The sequence below is a fragment of the Equus caballus genome, chromosome X (assembly GCF_041296265.1).
Source record: "Equus caballus isolate H_3958 breed thoroughbred chromosome X, TB-T2T, whole genome shotgun sequence".
NCBI classification, from domain to species: domain Eukaryota; kingdom Metazoa; phylum Chordata; class Mammalia; order Perissodactyla; family Equidae; genus Equus; species Equus caballus.
In genome coordinates this window covers 26923677-26947934 of record NC_091715.1, presented here as the reverse complement: position 1 = coordinate 26947934, position 24258 = coordinate 26923677, and the positions used below count along the sequence as shown (strand labels likewise).

The 24258-nt window shown below is 35.2% G+C and overlaps 1 protein-coding gene across 8 annotated transcripts in view; it reads left to right on the top strand.

Moving 5' to 3' along the window:
* DMD (dystrophin) overlaps positions 1-24258 on the top strand; it is a 2262230-nt gene that overhangs the window by 509029 nt on the left and 1728943 nt on the right. For all 8 annotated transcript variants that reach the window (XM_023633802.2, XM_070257261.1, XM_070257256.1 and 5 more), the window contains exon 2: positions 8171-8232. In XM_023633802.2, the coding sequence (XP_023489570.2) occupies positions 8171-8232 (62 nt within the window). The remainder of the gene's footprint in view (positions 1-8170; positions 8233-24258) is intronic.

The following is a 24258-nucleotide window of genomic DNA, read 5'->3' as shown; positions in this document are numbered from 1 at the left end:
ATAATGACTCAAGAATTACTTATTTGGTTACTAGATGGATGATATTGCCGTTAATTGACAGAAGGAGTAGGATACGTGAATTTATTTGGGAAGATAAATGATATCGTTAAGGTACCTGCCAGACATCTGAGTAGAGGTATGAACTAGAGTCAGCTATGTCAGTGTGAAGCTTAGGACATTAATCAAGATGAAAAATATCGATTTAGGTATAATCAGTATCAATATATGTACCGGTTGGGGGTGAGGGAGGGAGTTTGCTTAGGAAGGATAAACATAGTAGACCTAGAAAAGAAGAGAGGAAGGATAGATAGGACCCTGGGAGATTGCCAGTGTTTCCAGGGTGAATGGCAAATAAATCAGTGAAACAGATTAGGAGACAGCCTTTGTGTTGGAAGGAGAACCAGGAGACAGCGATATTTCAGAAGATCAGAGAGCTTCTTCGCTCTTTCTGGTAATATCATTCGCTATAGGGGCTTTAGTTACTCTATGCCACTTAGCATGTACCTCCCAAATCTTTACTGTCAACTCAGATTTATCTCTTGTACTTCAGGCTCCTATATCTAACTTCCCACTACCCGTATCCTTCTTCTTGTCTCACAAAATCTCAAACTCGGTATTTCCCAATTCTTCCCATACGCTTGTTATATATACAAACCCAGGCACTCTTCTTCCTGGGATCTTTAGACTCCAATTTGAGTAGTATCATTGGCTGTACTTCTCCCGAATCCTCTACTGCCACATGTAATTAATAACTAGCTCTTATCAGTAATACCCATTAAATACATCTCTCCTGCATTTCTCTCTCTCAAGTCCCACTACAATTCACCAATATAGGCCATCATCACTTTTCACATGGACTATAGTTATAAACAGCTAATTGGTCCTCTTGTTTTCAATCTTACCTCTCTCAATATATTCTCCATACTGTGAAATCCAGTTCTAAAATACAAACCTATATTGCCATTTTTCTATTTAAAATTCTGCTTTGGTTTTTAACTGCCTTCTGGCTAAAGTTTAAGGCTCTTCATAATTCGGCTAATGATCATTTCTCATTTTTCTAGGGTCATCTCTGCCACTTTTGTTCTCCTCCTTCTCTAGTTTCTTGAAAGGACCAAGCTCTTTCTCTCACATCCTGATAGTTGCACCTGTTCTTTTTATTGTCTGGCATTCTTTTCCACCTTGTCTGCTTCTATACTCTTAATTAACTTTCAGAACTAAGCTGAGATGTCACTTCATCAAAGAAGCACTGGATTTTTCAAGTTAGTTCCCTTCCTATATGCTTATGACAAAACCCTGTGTTTTCTGTATCTACCATCTATTCTTTCTTTGTGTCTGTTTCTCTCACTATGCTATAAGGACAAAAGAACAGGAACTTTATCTTTTACACAGTTGTATTTCTACCTCCTAGTGGGTGTCAGTATGTATTTGTCGTTTGACTTAACAGCCTTACAGAGGAAAGGTTATATATTAGTTTCCTATTGATGCTTTAGAAATTGCCACAAATTTAGTGGCTTAAAACAACACAAATTTATTATCTAACAGTTCTTCATGTCAGAAGTCTGAAATTGACCTCACTGGGATAAAATTAAGGGCCAGCAGAGCTGTGTGCCTTCCAGAGGCTTCAGGGGAGAATCTATTTCTTTGTCTTTTCCATTTTCTAGAGGCTGCCCAACTTCTTTGGCTCATGGCCCTCTTCCTCCATCTTCAAAACCAGCAGCACTGGGCCAAGTCCTTCTCATGCTGCTGTCTCTCTGGTTCTCCTTCCTATGCTGCCCTCTTCTGTTTTTAAGGACCTTCACGATTACATAGGGTCCGTTCAGATAACCCAGGATAATCTCCCTATCAAAAATTAGCCAATTAGCAAATCTAATTCCATATGCAACCTTAGTTCTTTTTGCCATAACAAAGAGTTTTAAAACAATTTAAATTTAAATTATTTTAAAGCAAATAAGTTTTAACAACACTTATTCACAGATTCTGGGAATTAGGACATGGACACCTTTGGAGGACCATTATTTTGTCTACCACAGGTTAATAGAATTAATTTCTGCAGAGAATAAAAATGAGAAGAGGTCTGAAAAGTAAATTTGGTCTTCATTAACTTAGAAACCTTTATTGAGCACTACTATGTAACACAATCTATACCAATTGCTGGGACTATGGTTATAATCCAGACAGTCACTGTCTTGGAAACTAGAAGGGATTTAGGTGATCACGTTAAGAATAACTTTTGGGATGTGAAGACAATGTGGCTGCAACATCCGTCACCCCATTGATTGCCAGGGTTGATTTGGCTGATCTGGCTGGCTAGGCTGGTGTCCCCTTCCTCTCTCACTGCTCCCTGTGCGTCCCTCCTGAAGCTGCGCACTCGGTCAAAGAAGAAAACCTTCCGCCGTTGAGGAGGACCATTCTTCAGTCAAAGGTATACGAGTAGCTGCTCTCCCTACTGGAACCTCCAAACAAACTCTCAAGAATAACTTTTGTAGGATGATGAGCAGTGAAAACTGCATTACAGTGATTGTAGAGTGAGTGGGAAATAAGGAAACCTCTTTGACACTATTTTTCTCTTCTTTGTCCATTAATTTAATTATTTTAGACCTCTTCATTATAAAATGACCATGGATGTCACCTTTGGCCCTAGCATTCTATAATCCTATGATCAAAAGCTATTACTCAAATTTAATGGAAAGCATTTTTTGTGCCATTTTCCATTCTACTCTCCACTTTCATTACCATTTTGTAGCATTAATACCATGGTAAATCCATTTTCTAAATATGTCCCGAGTTTGGGGCCTTCCTTCATGATGTTCCACAGTATCACGTAACCTTATCTAATGTTTACCATTAATCTTCTATATTTCTCATTTCCTTTTTTCTCACTTTTGGTGGAAGTGGAGAATAGACTGACCTTAATAGCTTTTCCATATTACTTAATAGTCCTCTCTTTAAGTGAAGTAAACTCATTTTGTATTTCTCCACTATGTGTATTTCTAAGCTGTTATCAACTTTAATATTCTCTTCTACTCCTAAAATTATATCTTCTAGTTCACTTAAGTGATGAAGATTTTTAATTAACATATTAAGTAGCACCCAAGGAAGTACCATTTTTAAAAATGTTTTCTGGCACAGATTTTGATTAACTGCCCTGTGTAATGAGGATAATTCTTGATGTTCACGTAACTGATTTTTTTTTCAGTTCTTAAATGATTTCACTCATGTCTTATCTGATGGCATATAAAGGGTCATGTCATGGAGACTCCATGATCTCATTCCCAAATCCCTTTGTAATTGTATCCCATGCCACCCCTTTCTTCACATTTTAGAGTGCAATAAAATTGAATTGTATATAACGAAAACCATGCCTTTTTTATTTCTTATCTCCCTACCTTTGCCCTTGCTATCGCCTCAGAAAGATTCATCTATCCCTTTGTACGTCTTTTCTTTTCTTATTTTGCTCATCCTTCTAGACTTAACCTAGCCATCACCCTCCAGAAAATGTTTTCCCCTAACATCCATGTGGCTACATATTCCTTTCTCCGTGCTCCTGTAATCTCCTTTGAATACATATATCCTTGCTTATATAAAATGCTTAATGTTGATCTATGATAAGTCTATTTTCTACTAGGCTGTGAACTTTGGTAAAGACTGAGTCTTATCTTCTCAGTAGCTAGCACAGTGACCAGCACATACTAAGCATTCTGTAAATAATTGTTCTATAAACTATTGCATAAATAAATGATTTCATTACATCTTAACAGCTCCATGAGTTAAAAGGCAATTAATATCCTCGTTTCACAGATAAAGACATTGAGGCCTGGCAATTTTAAGGCCACTGTTCTAATATGTCCTGCACTAGAACCCAGAGCCACTTCCCCTGATTTAATCTTTTCTCAGTTTGTCCAACATCACATTTGTTCAGTAACTCACTCTTGTGAATCATGAATATCGCAATTTAATTATCCCACATTTATAGGGGCCTGGGGGGTCTCAGAAATATAAAAATTAATAACAGTACAAAAGGTCATTGAACTAATCTTACGAAATATGAAGGGCCAGATGTATTGAATAAAAAATGACTTTATTACAAAGGGTTAATTGATCCTGACATGAAATACAATTTTTATGTCATAGTAGAAAGCTAATTTTATAGGAGTTTTCCCCATAGAGAGAATAAAATAAAATGTTGGTCACTTTTTGCAATTTATGAAGTAACAGTTCTTCACTCCTTGATATCTCCAGGGAACAGTTTTTAAGTACATTTTTCTAAGACAGATTTTCTTCCTTGCCTCTCACATTAATATACCCAGGCATAGTTTTATTAGTGAAAGAAAATCAGTTATAAACAAGCCATAGAGAAAATGAAATAGAATATGTGCTGCTTGAAATGATTAAACAGGAGTATATAATCACTTCCTAGAAAAACAGATTTCACTTTATTCTTTTCTCATTCTCTTTGTTGCTGATTTAACATTAATATCTCTTACTATAGACTGTGTGTCTATGATAATATATATTTTATTAACATATTGAAATGGTCTCTATAAGCTCTATAATGGTTTATGTATGTTTATATATATCAACTTTAGACCAACTATGGATATATAACTGATCAAGCTTAAAATGATCGACTTTTAAGTAGTATGAGAGAAACAATGAAAATGGATAGATTAAAATATATAAAAGTATAAAATTTTAGCATAATAAAAATGAAATGAAAATTTAAAGGAATATGGCCACTTGGGAACATATATTCATTCATTAACTAAGAGTAAGTAGCTTAATTTACAATAGTGATTCTTAACTTGGATTTCATGGCAATAGGAATTTTCTGCAAGAGATCAGTGAACTCCATGAAACTGTGTGTAAATATGTCTGTATAGGCATTTCTTCTGTAGAGAAGGATCATTATTTTTACCAGATAATCAAATAGAGTCTACGACTTGAAATGTTTAAGAAATACTGATTTGTTATCTAATTCCAATTAATTTTAAAATATCAAGTGCTCAATAGATACATGAGCAGAAGATATAAACAAGTATTTCGACAAAAGTAGAAACATGCAGAATAAGTGTATGAAACATGTTCTACTTCATTAGTAATCAAACAGATTCAAATTAAAACAAGCATCAACTATCTCCTTATATAAAATAAAGCAGCATTTGCTTTAAAAACAAAAGCAACAAAATACCTATGAAGAGCATAATCTCATTTTTTCTGGTACCACTAAAAATTGGTATGACCACTGCAAAAGCAGTATGACAATATTTAGCAAAAACCACAAAAGTTTCCATAATCTTGACCCAATAATTTATCCTAAGACAATTATACACCAGATGCTGAAAGAAAATGCATGAAGATGTTCATAAAGGTGGAATCTCTTAACAGCAAATGAAAGGAAAGGGCAGCCCATGTGATATTTATGATAAAATAAGTGAAAAAAAAGCAGATTATTGTGGCTATATAAAATATGTGTTTATCAGGATTGTAGTGTGTAAATACAAAACTTTTGGGTGATTCTTGAATATTAAATTATTTACATAATGTTAATATATGGCAAAAATTGAAACACTCAATACCAATTAGTAAATATAGGAACATCCTTATTTAAAATATTAACAAATGAATCACCTAGCATCATAAGGAAGGTTCAATTTTTGATTCTGGATAAATCCATGCAAACATGCAGGTCGTGTGTTGTAAAATTCCAAAATGTCATCTACATAGATTACAACGTACATGGAACACCCTGGGTTGTTCAAAATAGAGGTTCTGAATTCATGGTTATTTTGTATTTGTGTTACTATGTTCAGCTTTTGTGACTCTGATTGTCTTACGGCATTCCATATTATCTATGCAATTACAATGTAAACTGGTCAATATGAAAAGCCATGGACTTTGAGTCAAACAATCTATTTCAAGTTCATCTCTGTCGCTTACCAGCTTTATTCCCTCTGAGCTTATATTTTTTCAATGTATAAAATGGTAAATTACATATTGATTGAGATGATATATGTAAAAGAGTTTTGTGAACAATAAGACACTAACAAATGTTACATATTTTATAATAATAATGATAAAATTAGTCATATTAATGTTTATCATGTTGAAGAAAGCAAATGTTACTATACCAAAATAAAACATTAGTAGATAATTCATTGAAGGCATATTTTTCTTGTGTTAAAAGCAAGAGGTAAGAGGACATCTGGTGAAGAGGTTTACACGATGAAGCTCATTTTTAGTGGTATTTACATGATAGATACATGTTTTGCACATAATGTCAAGGTTTCCCTCCTGCCTTCAAGGCCTGTCTAAAAATAGCTCTTTGTACGTGTAATTGAAAACAATAAAAATATTGCTTTACTACCCACTTTTCACTTAAAAGCATCTGAAACAAGTCTCTTCAAATGTCCTCCTATTCAGCTTTTGGTGAAGATGGTTCAGGATGTTTTAAAACCCTCTGAATATATGTGTTCAAATGACTCATTTACTCTCCCGTGTCTGACAAACAGGATATGTGTGCACATGTAGGAAGAAATAAGTAGAATTGCAAATAAAGTCATTAACTTTTAGGAATATATGTATATACCACTGAGAAATAGATGCATAGACGAGTCTTCCTACAGCAAGCAACCATTTTCCTACAGGGAAATTGGTTAAATTTTGACCATTTGAAATGTTCTGTTTATATTTTTTCTTATTATAAAAAGAGTAGTATTGAATTTATGGAAGAAATATTCAAAAGAAGCTAGATTAGATTTGAAAACTATTGCTATCTGTTTTGATTTATCCACACTTGTCAACAAAGGAAAGACTTCCATATTGTAGCTTTGATTTATCTTATACTGTATGGATAATGCTGATAATTGACCACATACTTAGTGGCTTGTGAGAGTAACACAATTAAGTAAGAAGTATTTTGTGATAAAATTTTCTCATCCAAGAAAACAGTTTTAGGTTTATTATTTATCCACTGTTACCTCTTATATTGCTTAAGTTTATCTACTTATGGATTAGTGATGTGCTTTAAAGATAAACAACTATTCTTAGTACGTGAATACATTTGTCATGGGAAAGTGTCTTTATTGTACGTCATCTGTTTTCAGGAGAAGCAACAGAGATTTACTACAGAAAAATAACATGAGAGCAAATGAGGTTATTATGTCAGGGCATTTCAATAAGGGTTCTTTTGACCCATGTAAATAAAATATGAAATCTCTCAATTTTAAATCTCTCTCAGATGTACTCATTTATTGAACATTGACTAATATTATTACTTTTTAGTAATATAAAGATAGACTTTGGCTTCAAAAAAGCACTTGAATAAATCAGGATTGATGATTTTTCTGTCCATTTGACTCAATACTAATTTCCAGCTTAGGAAAAAAAGAGAATTTTTAGAAGCACGAATTCTGGGAAACTGTTTCTTAATATTATCCACCCTAATCTCTTGGTCTAACAAGTCCTTGGGGATTTTTCCTTTGTGTATCTATATGTAATCCATGAAGAGTAACATTTGCATTTTGATTTGCAATTTCCTGACTTTTAGATAAAAAGAGGTACAGAAATTTGGGAATTATAAGATCCCCCCTCCTCTAAAGCACTCACATATTATTTGTCAATTATTTGCTGATCTCTTAATCTGTCCAGGCAATGCGCTACGTTCTGAGATGCAAAGATGACTATGCTATGCTCCAGATTCTCAGGAAAGCTCTCCTCTAATGGGAGGAGGCTATGCTGGGTGCCCATGTTAGAGTATGTAGGTATTGCAAAGGAGGGAAAAATCATTTCTAAGTAAATTAGTGGGGGGGGGGAGGCTCAGGGATAGTTTTTCAAGAAAAATGACAGATAATAGAGTCTTTAGATTATACTAGAGTATCTACTAATTATACAGAAATAAATAATATTTCATTTGTTTAGATGAGACTATTTTTCTTTAATGCCTTTATACAATATTTGAATGAGTATGGACTAGACTATATTGATTATTTTTCAGATTTCATTCTAGTTTAGATATCCAATAACATCGCTTATGTTTAATTTTATCAATGAATTTAATACTTAATATAAAATAACACTAATGCACAATAATTGAAAGTTATTTTGGTTGTAAAATATGAATGATATTCAAAATTGCTTTTTAACTCTTAGTCTTTTTTATTTTACATTGTAGATGAAAGAGAAGATGTTCAAAAGAAAACATTCACAAAATGGATAAATGCACAATTTTCCAAGGTAAGAGTATTTTGTTACTTCTCTTTTAGGATGTGATGTAAGTTGCTGTGTTTTCAAAATGGACTATGTACTATATAATTTAAATGTCTATATTGTCTTCCTCATAGTGTTATTTTAGCTCTGCAAATTTGGGAATATTATGTTAACTTTTAATTGAGGAAGAAGCAGGAGAATATGTGATAGAGAGAAATTATTTAAACTGATAAAATGTGTCTTTGGTTCTTCTTGATAATCTCAGTTTCTTTAGTGACATGAGTCATCAGAAGATTATAACAGGAATCTTCCACCAAGTAGCTGGTGTATGTCACACATTAGAAGAAGATATGACAGGTTTTTATTTTTCTGAAAATGATTATTTTTGTGTCCTTCTTGGTCTTTATCAAGTTCAAGAAAAACTGATATAACTGCCTTGGTTCTGTTTGGCCCACATCATTTAGAACATGTGTGAAATAATTTAAAGGGATAAGTTTATCCTCGTTTTCTGCAGGCATCAATCCATACTGTTAATAATATTTATTTTGCAAATGCAACTGAACTCATGATCAGTAGACAGCGCAACTCTAGCTAATTATATACAAACACAGAGTAAAATATTCTTACCTTGAAAACTAGAGTTAAGAGTGCAATATAAGGTTTGTGTGGATTTCGAGGTTAGAAAGCCTAGGATTTACATTTAACAATTCTGGATTTGGACAAATCAATCAAATGCTTTGTGAGGCAGTTTCCTCATCTTTCCATCGTGTATGTGTGTATACATATATATTGAGTCCCTACCTGATAAATAAAATCCAGATAATAGGGATATATAGCTAATAAAATATGTTCCCTGTGTTCAAGGCTTTAAGAGTGGCACAGTGGTGATGATGGTTATTTTGCTTGTTATTGTGAGGATTAATAGACTCACTATCTGGAAATTCCTAGCATAGTGTCTTACACTCTTATGATGTACGAATTGCTCTCTCCATGGGTCTGTTTCATTTTATGAAAGTTTTGGTAGTGGATCCAAAATAATCCACTGAGATGCAGTCTAAAAAGTACTTCCTTTGCTATTATGAAAGGTTTTAGAGCATCGTCTCTGTGGTATTTGGTAGCAGAGTTTTGCCAGGTACTCTTTAGAATATTGGCAAGAAATCAAGTTACTGAATTTTAACTAAGCAAATTTCATTTATATTTACTTACTGAAGTAAAAATTAATAAATTGTTATACAGAACTTTAAATAATAAACATAAAAGGAGCATATATTTTTTAAATCTCAACTTTTTTTGAACTAACTGGGGTACAAATAATTAAAGAGAATAAATTATAACAACACAAATAAAGAAGAATAAATGAAAAATTAACCCAGAAATATTTAGGATAGGAATTCATAATTCTCAGAGTATTTACCATATGGGTGTATATGATGTAATTGTTGTATTTATTGGCCTCATTAAAATTTTCTTAATTTCGGAATTTTGAAACAGGCAGCAGATATACTTTCAAACAAATATGCATACAAGTCAGAATTATAAAGAGATTTTTTTGAAATTATAAATGTAACATAATACTCTGAATCTTTTAATTAAACCAATGAGTTATTTTGATAAGGTTTGTAAACATGACAAACCCTGTGAATTCTCATTCCTGAAAAGCTATATAGATCTTCACTCTCTATACATTGACATTCTCAAGTATCATTTACTACAACTCACCTGCTAATATACAAACCGTAGTTGGACATCCTGTCTTCTATGAATATATTGTTGGCACTGCCTTAGAGCAGTTTTTCCCTACCCTTAGGAATGCTCATATTTTAAAAGCTGTGGAATAATCACATGCACGAGTGCATTGACTTTTTTCCCAAGTATCCTCCATGCTAAATTCAACTCTCACTTATTTCATTTTTTTTTTAATAAATGTTCTCCCTAAACCTGTTAAAATTGGATCAGGAGAGTCACCGTTGTTTCAAATACAGAGGTTTCATATTTGGGCATATCCTAAGTATTTGTTTACAAACAAATGTTTATAAAGACAGAGGAAAAATGTTTAGAGATAAAATTTATACATATGTGTGTTGATTTTTCATTTAGAGAACCTGAACCGTATCTTTTCCATGTTATCTTATTTTTTCTTGCCAAGACTTCAGGTACATGACTAAGTTTTATTTAGACACTTTTGAAGATAATAAGAATTAAGAGAAAGTTAATTGATTCAGTTTAGGCCATTTGGTGATGCCAAAAGATAAACATAACTGTGAGATACATCATTTGACACATAGTTATCGCAACATTACATGGCTTTCATCAGAATTCTAGGCCTATAGGAGACACAAAATTAGTTTAAGTTGAATTTATTGATCTCGTTGAGCCTACACATTTGGGAGGCGTTGGATGATTGCTAACTGGAGTAGCACTGAGTGGGCTGTGGGTGGTCAGAGAAAGCAGAACTCTGGCTTAGAGTGAATCCAGAAACTTTTATAAGAAAAGCTCTACTGACTGGGAGACTCTAAAGGAAGGAGCATCAAAAAGCATGACACTCCAGACTGAGAAAATGGGAACCCATGGAAGGCAGGGATGTGTGTTTTCTTTGTAACCTCAAGGATCATTACTAGCGCACTAAATAAATATAATAAAAATGTATTCTGATCAATATTACAGATAATTAAGTATACACTAAAGTTTAAGAAAAGGGGAGAAATTCTGAATAGAAAAGAATGTGTTAAAGAAGACTTTCAAAAGGCACAAAAGGCAATGAAAAATTATCTGTGTGGTAACTTAAACGAACGCACAATAACAATAAAAATGAATATGATGAGTTAAAAGGTTTATTAGTGAGGCATACACACACATTTATATAATATTTGTAAAGTATAGAGAGACAGCAAAATATTCCTTGTTATTTTGTAAAACTGCATAAGGGATATTTTAAGGGGGAAAATGTGATTAAATATATAGCCTTATCATTTTGTGTCATTTGAAACCAAATGTACCTTTGTAGTAAATCCAACTGATTTTTCACTTTCCCAGTACCATTTTAAAACAGGCCCTATCTATTTTTCAAAATAAGTCTTCTATTAGCCTTCTATTCCAAAAATTTCTACTAGAATGTGATTTATCATATCTATTCTATAAAGATAAGCAAACGTTATTTATCTCCACATAAACACAAAGCTATTGCTAGGTAAGATTAACTCAAGGTGAATAGTCTATTCCTGTAATTTGCAGATATTTTATAAGCCTAAAAAAATGTTTAGTGTTAACTATACCACAAATATAATTCACAGAATAAGAGTCTTGCTTATTCACACAGGTTCATTCACACAAGCTTATTTAAAGAAAGTACACTTCTGAAATCATGACCAAAAATAATTTTGTCATAAAACTTGCTTGATGTTTGTGTTAGAGAAAAAGCAATCTGTGGGGAAAATATTTACTGCTAGATCAATTGAAAGATTTAAACCGTCTCCCAGTGAGTTATATGATGGTTTTGATCCTACATTGGCTTTAGTGATTATCTTTATTTCCATCCTCTAAATACACTTTTCTGTCTGATTCCTCCGAAAGTAGTAGACAACTTTATATTTGACTTCAAGAAGTAGAAATGTGTAATTAGTTTGGTCTAGGAACTTCACGAGGGCCCATGATATAACAATACATTTGTGTCTTCATTGCCATGACATATATGCCTATATTTAAAAAGCCAGGACTCACCCTCTCAAGGTAACAATAGCGGGAGATAGAATTAACTGATGTAGCATGCTTTTCCCAAGAATTTGTCGTGATTTACCTTCTAGCCAGCATGAGGAGCATGATGTAATGTAAATGAACACTAAAAGTGTGAGTCAGTAAACCAGGCTTCTTTACCCAGCTCTGTACTATGAAGTCTTAGGGGAAATCATTATATCCACACTTGAATTCATTTTGGAAAGAAAAGTAAAGATAAAATTCAAACTCTTTGAGTCTTGTTTTCCTTATATATCCGTAGCTACTTTGTAAGAAAGTGTGTAAATATTTTTATAAATAGTAAAACATAAACATGAAATATAGCCATTTTTGTTATTGTGTAGTGTATTTTCTGAGTTGAAGGAATCATACATTGGTGCAGTTTGCCTCCAACAGCCTGCTCATTTCTTTCTTGAACATGCTTTTGGCTACCTTCCTTGAATGGAACAGGGAGAATAGAACATTTATTTATGTTTTATTAGGCTGCTACACTCTCTATGCCAATCCATGTCGTCAGCACACAGACACACAAACTCACAAACACACACGAACACACACTCAGTAAGCAGTTACATGTTTAAAATAAATTAAACAGTTTCATTATATAAAAGGAAGATACTGAGACATAGAGGCAAAACATTGTTTCAATGAAAGAGGTAACAATATGTATATACCTTTCCTCTGTGTCAGTTCTAAATTTATATATAACTAATAAACTTACATATAGCTACTACACAGGGCACCTGATTTAACAGAAGTCATAGAGCAGAGCTATTGTGTCATGGGAGGTTCACCACAGTTATAAACCGACCACTATGCCTTACCTTCCTGTTTCTCCTTACTATTTGGTCTCAGGAAGAATTAAATCACTAAAGAGGATGAACGACAGTGAACTGTGTCTCTGGATCATGATAAGCAACTCAGACGAGGTTCCTGTAACACTTGAATTATTTGGTACAATTGTTTTGGAGAGATGAATATTGGTACAGGAAACTACAGAAATCCTCATTTGAGAAAGTGAAGATTAGGAACTTTTTGTTCCTGTATATCCTCATATTAATAATGCTATTGAGTTGTATTTTTATAGTTAGTTGCTCCAACAAGCTCATGAGATAAGTATTCAAGAGGAGCTAAGTAAGAATTTAGGTGGCTTCCTCAAGGTAAATGGAAGAGATGAAGCTGGAACCCAGAAAACTAGCCTCTAAAACCCCTAGCATTTCCATATCTGTTACGGTAGTGAGATGCAGTCTACCTACCAAATGCTGCATTTTTCTTGGGACACTTCTCACAAAATTGCTAAGTTTTATGAGAAGTGGAGAGGGGGTTGGGGACATTGAAAAATTGAGGATAGGAGCTATTTAATGCTTGCAGCACCAACAGAGGTTTTATAACCTTCCTTTGAATGTTTGGTAACCCCCAAACTCAACCATTGTTGAGGAAGATTTTTAATTGATTCTTTCCAAATGATTTCCAATGTGTTAAATGTTAGTACTTTCACATGCTAGGCTTTGGTGAATGAAGTAATCTAGTTTTCAACATAATCATCTAAATTGTGAATATTTTTATTAATATTAAGTTTTATTTCCGCTAATTGCAAAAAACATTTGCGTAAGAGAGAATTTAAATATTTATTTAAAATAATTTTATGAAAAATACAAAATATTGCTCTACTGCCATGTGGACCCCCTAACATCTACAGTAGATGTTAAGATGACTTCTAGAATGTTGTGTCTGTGTTTGCAATTGAGGTAATTATGCTAATGGTCTAATCCACTAAGAACCATTCCATTGAATGTTTTCCTAAATCTAATCTTTGCAAGGTACCCAAGTAACAAAGGATATCATTCACTTAGTGAAAGGAAAATTGGATTGTGATAGGTCTCACTGTTTTCAATGAAAGACAAATAATTTGTTATTTATGTTGCAGATTTTTCTTGGAATATGTTGTTCTTTATCAACCTACTGTTACTGAGTTCTTAATTCTAGCAAGTTTTAGAAGCTACGTATGTTTTTCTCTTTAAGCTACTATGTTCTGAAATATCTTATGAGAAAACTGGAATCAACTGATTGCTATACGTACATAGTATTGGATCGTCTCAGTGGCAAGCACATTTAGCTGGCAAATGTAAATATTTACCAATTAGCATGATTGTTGCTAGCAAAAAACAATTCTCTGTAGCTGATAGGCAAATGCACTAGTTTTCTGATTTATTCTGTCTTAGGGCCCTACATAACTTTCTAGCAAAACAACATATATTGACTTTAGTGACTTATTTTTATTTTGGGAAGAATAGTTGGCACTCTGGTACCATCCCACCAGAGATATATGGTTGCTAAAATAACCTTTCAACATTTAACAAATATCTATTGAGTGCCAACTATGCACCAGTCCTAGTATGATACACTGAAAAGGGCACAATACAACATAGTTTTTCTTCTCTAGGAGATTATCATCTGAAGGAAGAAACAATTCTATAAACAAATGATTAAAATAGAATATGGCCTTTTAATATGAAGAAGTACCATGGGAACATAGAAGAAAGAATGGCTAATTGCTTGGAGAGCTGGACAGCTTTTTGAAAAGAGGGGACATTTAATCTGAGGTTGTCCATGCAAAAGGAATTTAAAGAGAGAAGATGGCAACAAGAATTGCATGTAGAAACATGGACCAATTGAAGAAGTTTGGCCTATCAGGTGGCGAAAGGCCAAGGAGATCTGTGTGAATGGAGAATGAAGGTTGTGAGAGAGAGCATTATACCATTCCTGAATCATTATATTGTTGTTGGGGCTTTTGGGCCAACAATGAGATGTTGGTTTAATCACATTAATATTCAACTTCTGGTTGAAAAATGTGAAGTTCTAAAATGATAGGCAATGCCAGAGCAAATTAGACTGCCCTATCACCACTAATCCTTCAGGCAAAATTGAGTCTGAAGCCTACACTTTATACTTAGGGAATAGGCATAGGGATCTAAAATGAAAATGCAAGTGGGCTACATTTTCTCATAGAGGTATTTGATATCACACATACTCATCAGCATCACCTAAAGGGCTTGTTAAAACATAGATTGCTGGGACCCACAGTCAGAGTTTCTTATTCCATGGGTCTAGGAGCAAGAACTTGGACTTCTAACAAGTTCCCATTTAGAACTTGTTCCTGTTATTAAAATTACCTACAGCTATTTAGTCAGACAATGGATAAATATTTTGAATATTATGTCTAGGAATTAAGTTCTTATCCTTTGTAAATAATCATTTATATTTAAGGAAACATGTTTTGATAGAAATACACTGTTTTGGGTCAGTCTCAGCCTATCGATAGTGATGCTATTGCCTAGAAATGCCTGGGGGCACTCACTTGGGCCCATACTACTTGTGGCAGCTCCCACAGCCATTTGCCCAAGTGGAGCCAAAGTCATAGCCGACCTGGCCCTCGTGGCTCTTATTATGACTGTAAGACTCGCCTCAGCAACAACCATCAGGGAACTTCGGAAACAAGGTTTATTACTCACAAATCCTGGAAGGTACATGGTACACCTGGGGCCACACAGCAAGGCTGCAGTAAGAGAGAGAGAGAGCAGACTTGGAGTTCTGCCTTTATTAGGGTTGGTGGGGGGGGCAGGGTGTTGTGGGCTCGCTCTTTATTGGTGAATTTAAAACATAAGAGTGGGAATTAAAGCACTGGAAGAGAAAAGCAAGGGGTCAGTCAAAGGGTCAGCTATCTAGGTCAACCAGGGCTTTGTAAAAAGGGAGAATTCATGGGTGTGGTGGCTTGGCTCTTTATCTTGTGTTGCTGGCAATGGGTTTGGGATGGAAGTCTTTGAAGTGGAGGCCTCAGCACTTAAAAGCTTAATGTCAGGCATTTGCATTGCAGTCAAAAAAGCTCTTTGTCAGGTGCTTACACCAGACACACATAGTCTACATTCACCAAGTTACTATTTATTGGGCACCTATTACATATCAGGTGCTCTAGGTTTTTGAACCTGGCAGTAAAGAGAAATGCTGATGCTGCTGGTCCAGGGACCACACTTTGGGAGCCACTGCTATAGAATGTGAGTTAGGTAATGCGGTCTGTATTACGGAATGTTTATATTAATTGTGCTCAAAGTTTGGGGAAAAACAGCCCATCGAGGCATTAATATTGACTTCATCTCCCTGTTTTCTTTCTCTGCAAACATTTCATTGGCAACAATATGTTTTTCTTACTAATAAAAATTTCCAGTTGATGTACAGTGTCTTTCAATCTCTCTCTCTTGTTCATTATTTTGCTTCTTCAGAAGAATTTCATTTTAGTGGAGTTGTGAGGGTTTTTTTCTTTGCTCCACTTAATGGGTTATGTTTTTGACCTTAACAGGGTTCCTTTGGCCTCCTAGAATTCTCTATCAAATGATCATGGTAGCCAGAACACAAAGAGTTAAGATCAAATCTGACAGTCATCGGTTGACATAAGTTCAGCTGTAGAGACCTCTCTTGTGATGCAGGTAGAGGTAGATTTGTAAGGTGCTTGGACCATTAAAGCCAGAGCATGGTTTTAAAAAATTGTTTGCTTAATCTTATGCTAATTTAAGCCCTAATTTCACTATCTCAATTCTATGTGCGGAGAGAAGTAACAGTAAAAGTAGACAAAAGATGATCAATAAATAAGCAATCACTTTCAGTCTTGTCCAGACTTGTGGCCAGCTGATGGATGGAGACAAACAGACTCCTTAATTAGAAATGTGAGTGAAGTCACCCCATGGTTTAATATTAGCTGTCATTTAATGAGAACAAATGAGAGTTATAGATGAGTTTGCTAAATGCTTTCTTCTTTGATTTAGCTCACCTGGCACCCAGAAAACCAATCTTTTTAAAATGCATGGTCCATGGATGGTACTTTTTGTAAGAACTGGTCCTATTATTAAAATTACCTGCTACTATTATGCCAGTCAGAGAATAAATATTTTGAATATTATATCTATGCATTGAGTTCTTATCCCTCACAATGATTTATATTTAAGGAAACATGTTTTGACAGAAATACACATAAAGTCTACATTCATTAACTTAGTATTTATTGAGTACTTACTACATGCCAGGTTCCCTAAGTTTGTGGACATGGCCGTGAAGAGAAAAAGTCCATTTAATCGTAAGGCCCTAGGAACCAGATGAGCTAAACTAAACAAGAAAATATTTAGCAAGCTATTTGATATTCTCTGTATTTATTTGTCAGTTTGTTTTCTCTCTCTGCAACTAGAATATAGAATTTCAGATAGTAATGGGTGTGTAGAGGAGTAAGAAATATTCCTCTACCCTTCTAGGTTCTTCTGCTGGTCTAAGAATTAAGTTGACATGAGACAGAATAACAGGAGAAGAATCAAACAAATTTAATAACTTGTACACATGGGAGAAACCCAGGAAAACTAAGTAAACACTAAAATCACAGAAACCACTAAGTTAAATACCATCTTCAGCTAAAGACAAAGGAGGATGTTGGGGGTAGTAGTTTGGGACTTCAAAGGGGAGGAAGGCAATTCACATGGAGATGGAAGAGCAAATGTTTGGTAAACAAGTGTTTGCCATGCCTTGTAAAGACAATGAGAGGTAGAGAGGACTTTGATCAAATGGGCCTTGCTAGGTTCCTCCTTGTCCACCACACCTAGTTCATATTATACTATAGTTATCTATGGTGATAGCGCCTTCCTGGAATAGGTCTTCTATCTTAAATTCTTTTAGGCAGTTAGGGGGAAGGTCAAAGTTTCTTCCTGAGTCTTTTGTTCTTAAAAAGTAATCAAGCCAAATAGACACATTTTGGGGTGGCATATTCTGATCCCTGACAGGTGCTGAGAGGAAAGATAAAGTAGAGTGATGGAGGAATAATAATAGGGTGGGTTGCTATTTTATGTAGTTGATCTTGGGAAGGCGTCTCTGAAGAGACATACAAGAAACCTGAAGGAAGAAAGAGAATGAATTACACAGATGTCTTAGAGAAGAAAGTTTCGAGTAGAAGGAAGAACATGTACAAATGTCCTGAGGAGGGAGTGTGTGTTCGAGGGGCCACAGGGTGGCTGGAGTAGAGTGACTGGGGGAGAGTACTATGACCTACAGGTGAAGTGGTATTAGGGGGACAAATCAGGGAGGGCCTCATTGACCATTGTAAAGGCCTTGTCTTCTACATTATGGTAGATTAGGAGACTGAGAGTTTTAAGCAGTTGCTGGAAGCAGTGTAAGTTATGCTGTAGGATGTAAAGGTAGAAGTAGAGAGGTGGGCCATAGAAGATAGTGTAATAATCCAAGTTGGGTTTTGTTGAGGGGGGCTAGGATTAGGTTGGTAGCCACAGACCTAGGGAGAAATGGTCATAGTTTGGATACATTTTGAAAGTAGAGATAACAGGATTTGCTGATGGAATAGATATGGAGATCAAGAGAGTGGAGAAAAACAGTTTTAGTCTGAACATAAGGAAGGGTGGGATGGCTGTTTACTGGGATACAAAAGACTATTGTAGGAGAGGGTTTGGTGGGAAAGTATAGGTAGATTTCCCATGGCAAATCACAGAAAAGAATTTTAGTTTCAATATGTTTTCATGGAAAGAGTATTTATTTTCAACTCCTGAAATTAACCTCAAGGTCATAAATCAATCAACCAATCTCAATTTTGAAAAGAAATAATGAGAGCAGATACAAAGTACCTCTATCATTATGAGTGTGCGTGAATGTGTGTGTAAATCCAGTACATTTGCATTGGAGTTAACTTGATTTTTTTTTTTTTGCCTCTCCTATGATCTAGGGTAGATGACCATAAATCAATGGACACACGTCTGATTTACCTGTAGTTTCCTTCTTTTTATCATTTACTATGTAGAACCTATTGTAACTGCATTATAATTATTGTTTACATATATTTTACATCTATTAACTGACCCCCTTGAGGGTCTAAACCTTGACTCAGTTATCACTGTATATTCAACCTAAGGCATACTCCTGGTGTACAATGATATCCAGTAAATATTTGTTGAATGAATGGAATGAATGGAAATAAGGAAGCAAGAAAGGGAGAGAGGAATTGAAAACAAAGTTGGTCATGCTGGCCATTATCTCAGTCCTTTTTTCTGTAAACACTTTCTCCTTCATCTTCTTTCATGTCCTCAGACATCATCTCTACCCAGGGCTTAACACTGGGCTTGACACTAAGGAAGTACTCAGGAAATGATTTTTGGGATATATAACTTCCAAATATGCATTTGTAACACTGAGTTCAAGATCCACTTCTCCGAGTACTTCTTCAACCTATCTACCAAACCATGGCAAAGTCCTGATATGAAGCCAGAATGATACAAATGGAGATGACCTGGTTGGGTAGATGGAAAGAACAAGGTTTGGTTAACGATTGGAAAAGGGGGACAAGGAATGAATCTGACAGATGCAAGGCATTGTCTCAGGACACTAGGCAGATATGGATACCATAAATTGAGATACACTGAGAGAGAAAGAAGAGAGAGGCATGTTTGGGTGTTGTTGATTACTTTTGCTTTAGGTATTGAAATATTTGATTTAATGTGATTATGAGGCATTCAGGAAATCAGTACGAGGGCAGGTACTGGATGCAGAAGCCTGAGTTTTAATTCCCAGCTTACCACTCAGTGTGTGTAAACTTGAGTAAATTACTAAACCTTTCTAAGCCTCAACTTCCACATCAAATGTTTATTTAAAAGATTAAAAGATGTTCTGCATGCAAAGCACATAGAATTATATCTGGCGCATGATGAACATTCAATTAGCGTTAGTTATTATTATTTATATTCTTGTGAGGGCAAGAGGAATTGAATCCCTCTGAGAAGAATGCTTGAGGCTGGCATTTGTCTGACAGGCTTTTATTCTGCTGAATGGTGTATGAGAGCTGATGGATTTTGGTTACATAATGTTTTGCTTAATGGGATATGGGAATTGAATGGATTTAACAAACAAATGTGCAGGAAAAAAATCAGATTTGAAAACACAGCTTTATGATTAAGTTTGTTAAGTTTGGTGACTAAAAAATAGATGAGGCTCCTCAAGTAGAGCACAAGGCCATGAAAGGAGTACTGGGTAAAAAAATGTTTACAGTGTAAGTCTCAGAAAAGGAGACACAGAAGGGCAGAGAGCATCAGAAGATGATGTTATTGCCCGGAAGTTAGAGTTAAGACAAGAACTCAAGACTGTTGTTATGCATACCAGCCTCTAGAATGTTTGTTCTTAACCCTGGTGTGCAGCTACTCTCCAAAGATCTCTCTCTGCTTCTCGTCTGTGTTTGACCCCTTAAGTATCACAGATCCTCTGTTGTCATCTTTTTTGGTTTACTTTCTTGTTTTTAGTAGAGTATAACCTCTGGTAGGTTCTTGAGAAAGGGCTCAAAGGAGGTAATGTTTTTGAGATATTATGTCATATTTTTTATTCTACACTTCCCTTTTGTTCATTTTTTATATCTTCATGATCTTGTTTCAGAAAATGCAGTCACTTCTCTCTTACTTTCATTGGATTTGCAGCATGATTCTTCCACAGTTCTCTTCTGCTTCTTGCATTGTTCATATTTTCCAAAGCCCTTCTTTTGTGTTGGTTTATTGTTTGCTTTATTTTGAGGCTTCATTTTCTAAGTCATTCTTCAAATTACCTGGTGATGTTAACTTTTTGTTTACATTTAAGTCTGAGATATTAACATTTGATTAAAACACTGATAAACACCCTTTCCTGATAAAGATACTTAATATAAAAAGGAATCATCAACACACTTGCTAACATGTTATACTGTGTATATATAATTTAGTCCAAAAGTCAGTGTGTTACTTAATGAAGACACATCTGATGCATTCTGGCTAAAGACAGAAAAAGTATAGGAATGTTCTAGCTATCTTCACGACTACTTAACCCTGTGTTGAAAGTAATAGCCATCACAACCAGACAAGGTAAACCACTTCAAGGCAAAGAGTTGAAAGAAGAGGTAACAGTATCCTAATTTGTAGATGTGATTGTTTATCTAAAAAGCTGCAAAGAAACAATAACATTAACAAACGGAAATACCAATACATACAGTAAAATAACTTCGTAAGTTAGCAGAATATACAATTAGCATGCAAAATCAATAGACTTCATGTATATAAATGATAACGAGCTAGAAGATGTTATGGATCAGACATGTCCATTTATAAGACCAAAAACAAGAAGCAAATTTAAACAAGAAAGAAATTTTCAAAGCCTATATTTAAAATTTTCCTGAAAGAGCCAAAATAAAATCAAAGGGAAAGACCTACCTTGTTCCTGAAGAGCATGACTTAACATTATAAAGGTATCTTCTGTTTTTAAGTTAATGTATAAAGTAAATGACATTCCAATATACCATTTTCTTCTGGAGTTAGACAAGCTGACCCTAAAGTTTATATAGAAAAATGAACAAGCAAAAATGACCAAAAAATAAATACTAATGAAGGGATAGGAGATAAAGGGAAATATACAAAATTGTAATTTAAGATTCTGGGGGGAATATGCTGTAATATTAAACTTGAATTGAAAATTTCAATAAAAACTAAAAATTTATTAAATTGTATTTTCTAGAGATTTTATTTTTTTCCTTTTTCTCCCCAAAGCCTCCGGTACATAGTTGTATATTCTTCGTTGTGGGTCCTTCTAGTTGTGGCATGTGGGATGCTGCCTAGTGTGGTGGTTTGATGAGCAGTGCCATGTCCGCGCCCAGGATTCGAACCAATGAAACAGTGGGCCGCCTGCAGCGGAGCGCGCGAACTTAACCACTCGGCCATGGGGCAAGCCCCTAAATTGTATTTTCTAGAAATATGTTTTCTGTCTATGGGGAAGGCCTAGTAGCAATGGTTCCACCTAGCTGAAAAGATTCTAACCCAGTTCCAAGGTGGGTATGTGGGGGGCGGGGCTGCTGGGGATTCCTCACACCAGCAAACAGTTCTTGGATACCAGGGGGGTGTCCTATAATTCAACTCAGTTCTGACACTCTCTCCCTGGAGAGAGTGTCTGATCCCAAGGTTAAGAGTTCAGTCCTACAAGATTGCTCCCCTGCTACTTCAGACACCAATCGCAAGTCCAGATTGTAACCTTGGCTTCTGACCAAATTGCTGTAGATTGGTGGAGGGTCCAACAACCCCCTCCTCAGGTTTGATTAATTTGCTAGAACAGTTCACAGAACTTAGGAAACCTGTTTACTCACTGGATCACTGGTTTATTATAAAAGGGTGTAACTCAGAAACAGCCACGTGGAAGAGATGCACAGGGCAAATATGGGGAAAGGGTACACATCTTCCATGCTTTCTTCAGGCAGACTCCTCTCCCAGTGCCTCAATGTGTTCCCTAACCTGGAAGCTCCCTAAACCCTATCCTTTTGACTTTTTGTGGAGGTTTAATTACACTGGCATGATTTAGTAAATCGATGGCCATTGGTAATTGAACTCAAACTCCAGCCCATCTCCCCTCCCCAGAGATAGGGCAGGACAGAAAGTTCCACCCCTCTATTCAAGGTTCCTTCTCCTGGCAACCAGCCACCATCCTTAGGTAACCCAAGAGCTTTCCAAAACTCACCTCATTAACATAACAAAAGACACCTTTATCACTATTATCACTCAGGAAATTCCAAGGGTTTTAGGAGCTCTGTGCCAGAAACAGGCAGGAAGACTATATATTTCTAATTATAAATCACAATATCATGCTAGCACTCAGATGTTCATTGCTAAATGTCGTTCCACATTGAAAGGACCAACAGCTCATTAGAAGAACGTTTGATTCCTGATCCAGGGCAGGACACATAGTAGGCAAGCCTGAGGCCCCTGGTTCTGTCATAAAGCAAGGAAGTGCGTCCCCAAATTTGCTAACATTTTGTTTGCTCCTTTCTCTCTTCCTATTTTCTTTATACTTATAGATTTACGCCTTTTTAAAAGTTCTTTTCCTCTTGTTTTATAGTCAGGCTTCTGATAATTTTTTTAAAAATATATTTGCACATTCATACTAAAATATTTTTCTGATATTGAAGGAGAAATGTATACATTTAGTAACAACACATGTTGACTTAGGTTTTCTCTAATGGTCTCTTGAGGAATCTGGACCACTGTTTATCACCACAAAGAATGGAAATGTTTGATTTCAGTATACTAGTTTTCAAGTAAAATTGATTTAATCTCTACCTTTTAAGAATAAAGACAAAGCAGAATGTTTTCTATTACTGATTTTATTATCATAACTGACATTTGAAGAATTGAATGCAATTTTGGAACGTCAGCAATATTCCCTTGATGTGTAGATATGCCTCAGTATATAGCATATATTCTGAAAGAAGCAGTTCAGATGAAGATTGTTTCTAGTAATATTCTAAATGAGCTATGTAAGTAGTATACAGTCATGCACTGCCTAACAACATTTCAGTCAAAGACAGCCCACATATATGATAGTGGTCCCATGAGATTAGCACCATATAGCCTAGGTGTGTAGCAGGCTATACCCTCTAGGTTTATGTAAGTACTTTAAGGGGAAGAAGAAGTTTTTCTCTATCCTTCTGGGTTCTTCTGGCTGGCCTAAGAAATTGACATGAGACAGATTAACAGGAGAAGAACAAACAAAAGTTTAACAGCATGTGTACATGGAGAAATGCAGAAAAATGGAGAAAGTCAACAAAACGGCCAAGGCCCTCACCTTAAATACCATCCTCAGCTAAAGATGAAAGAAGATATTGGAGGTGAGGAGAGACAGGGACTTCAAAGGGAGGCCAATTCACAGGTAGGTGATAAGGAGCAGATATTTGAAAAACAAGCATTTGGCCACACACAAACAGATGAACACAGAAGGAGCCCAACAAACAGCCTTTTCTAGGTTCCTCCCTATCACCTAATTCATGTTATGCTAAAGTGATAACTTGCTTCCTCAGATAGGTCTTTTGTCTGAATTCTTTTAGGCTGCTAAGGAGGAGGTAACAAGAAAAACTTTCTGAGTCTTTTGTTTCTTAAAAATGATAAGCCTAAAATAATCTTCATATTAAAGAGACACATTTTCGGGTTGCAAATTTTGTTTCCCTTCAGTACACTCTACAAATTTGCACAATGTCAAAATCGCCTAGCAACACGTTTCTCAAAACACACCACGTCGTTAAATGACACACGACTGTATTATGGTAGTAGAGATTGGGAATTTATTCAGATCCTATATATAAGGCATTTTGATACATCCCCTGAAGAGCAAACCTGTGTTCTAAGTCAGTAAACCACTGGTTTGGATTAAAACAACAACAATTTAGAGATCATTAGTTATATTGCCTGATAATCTGAGATCCTGAACAATTACATTATATGAATATTTCATTCAGTA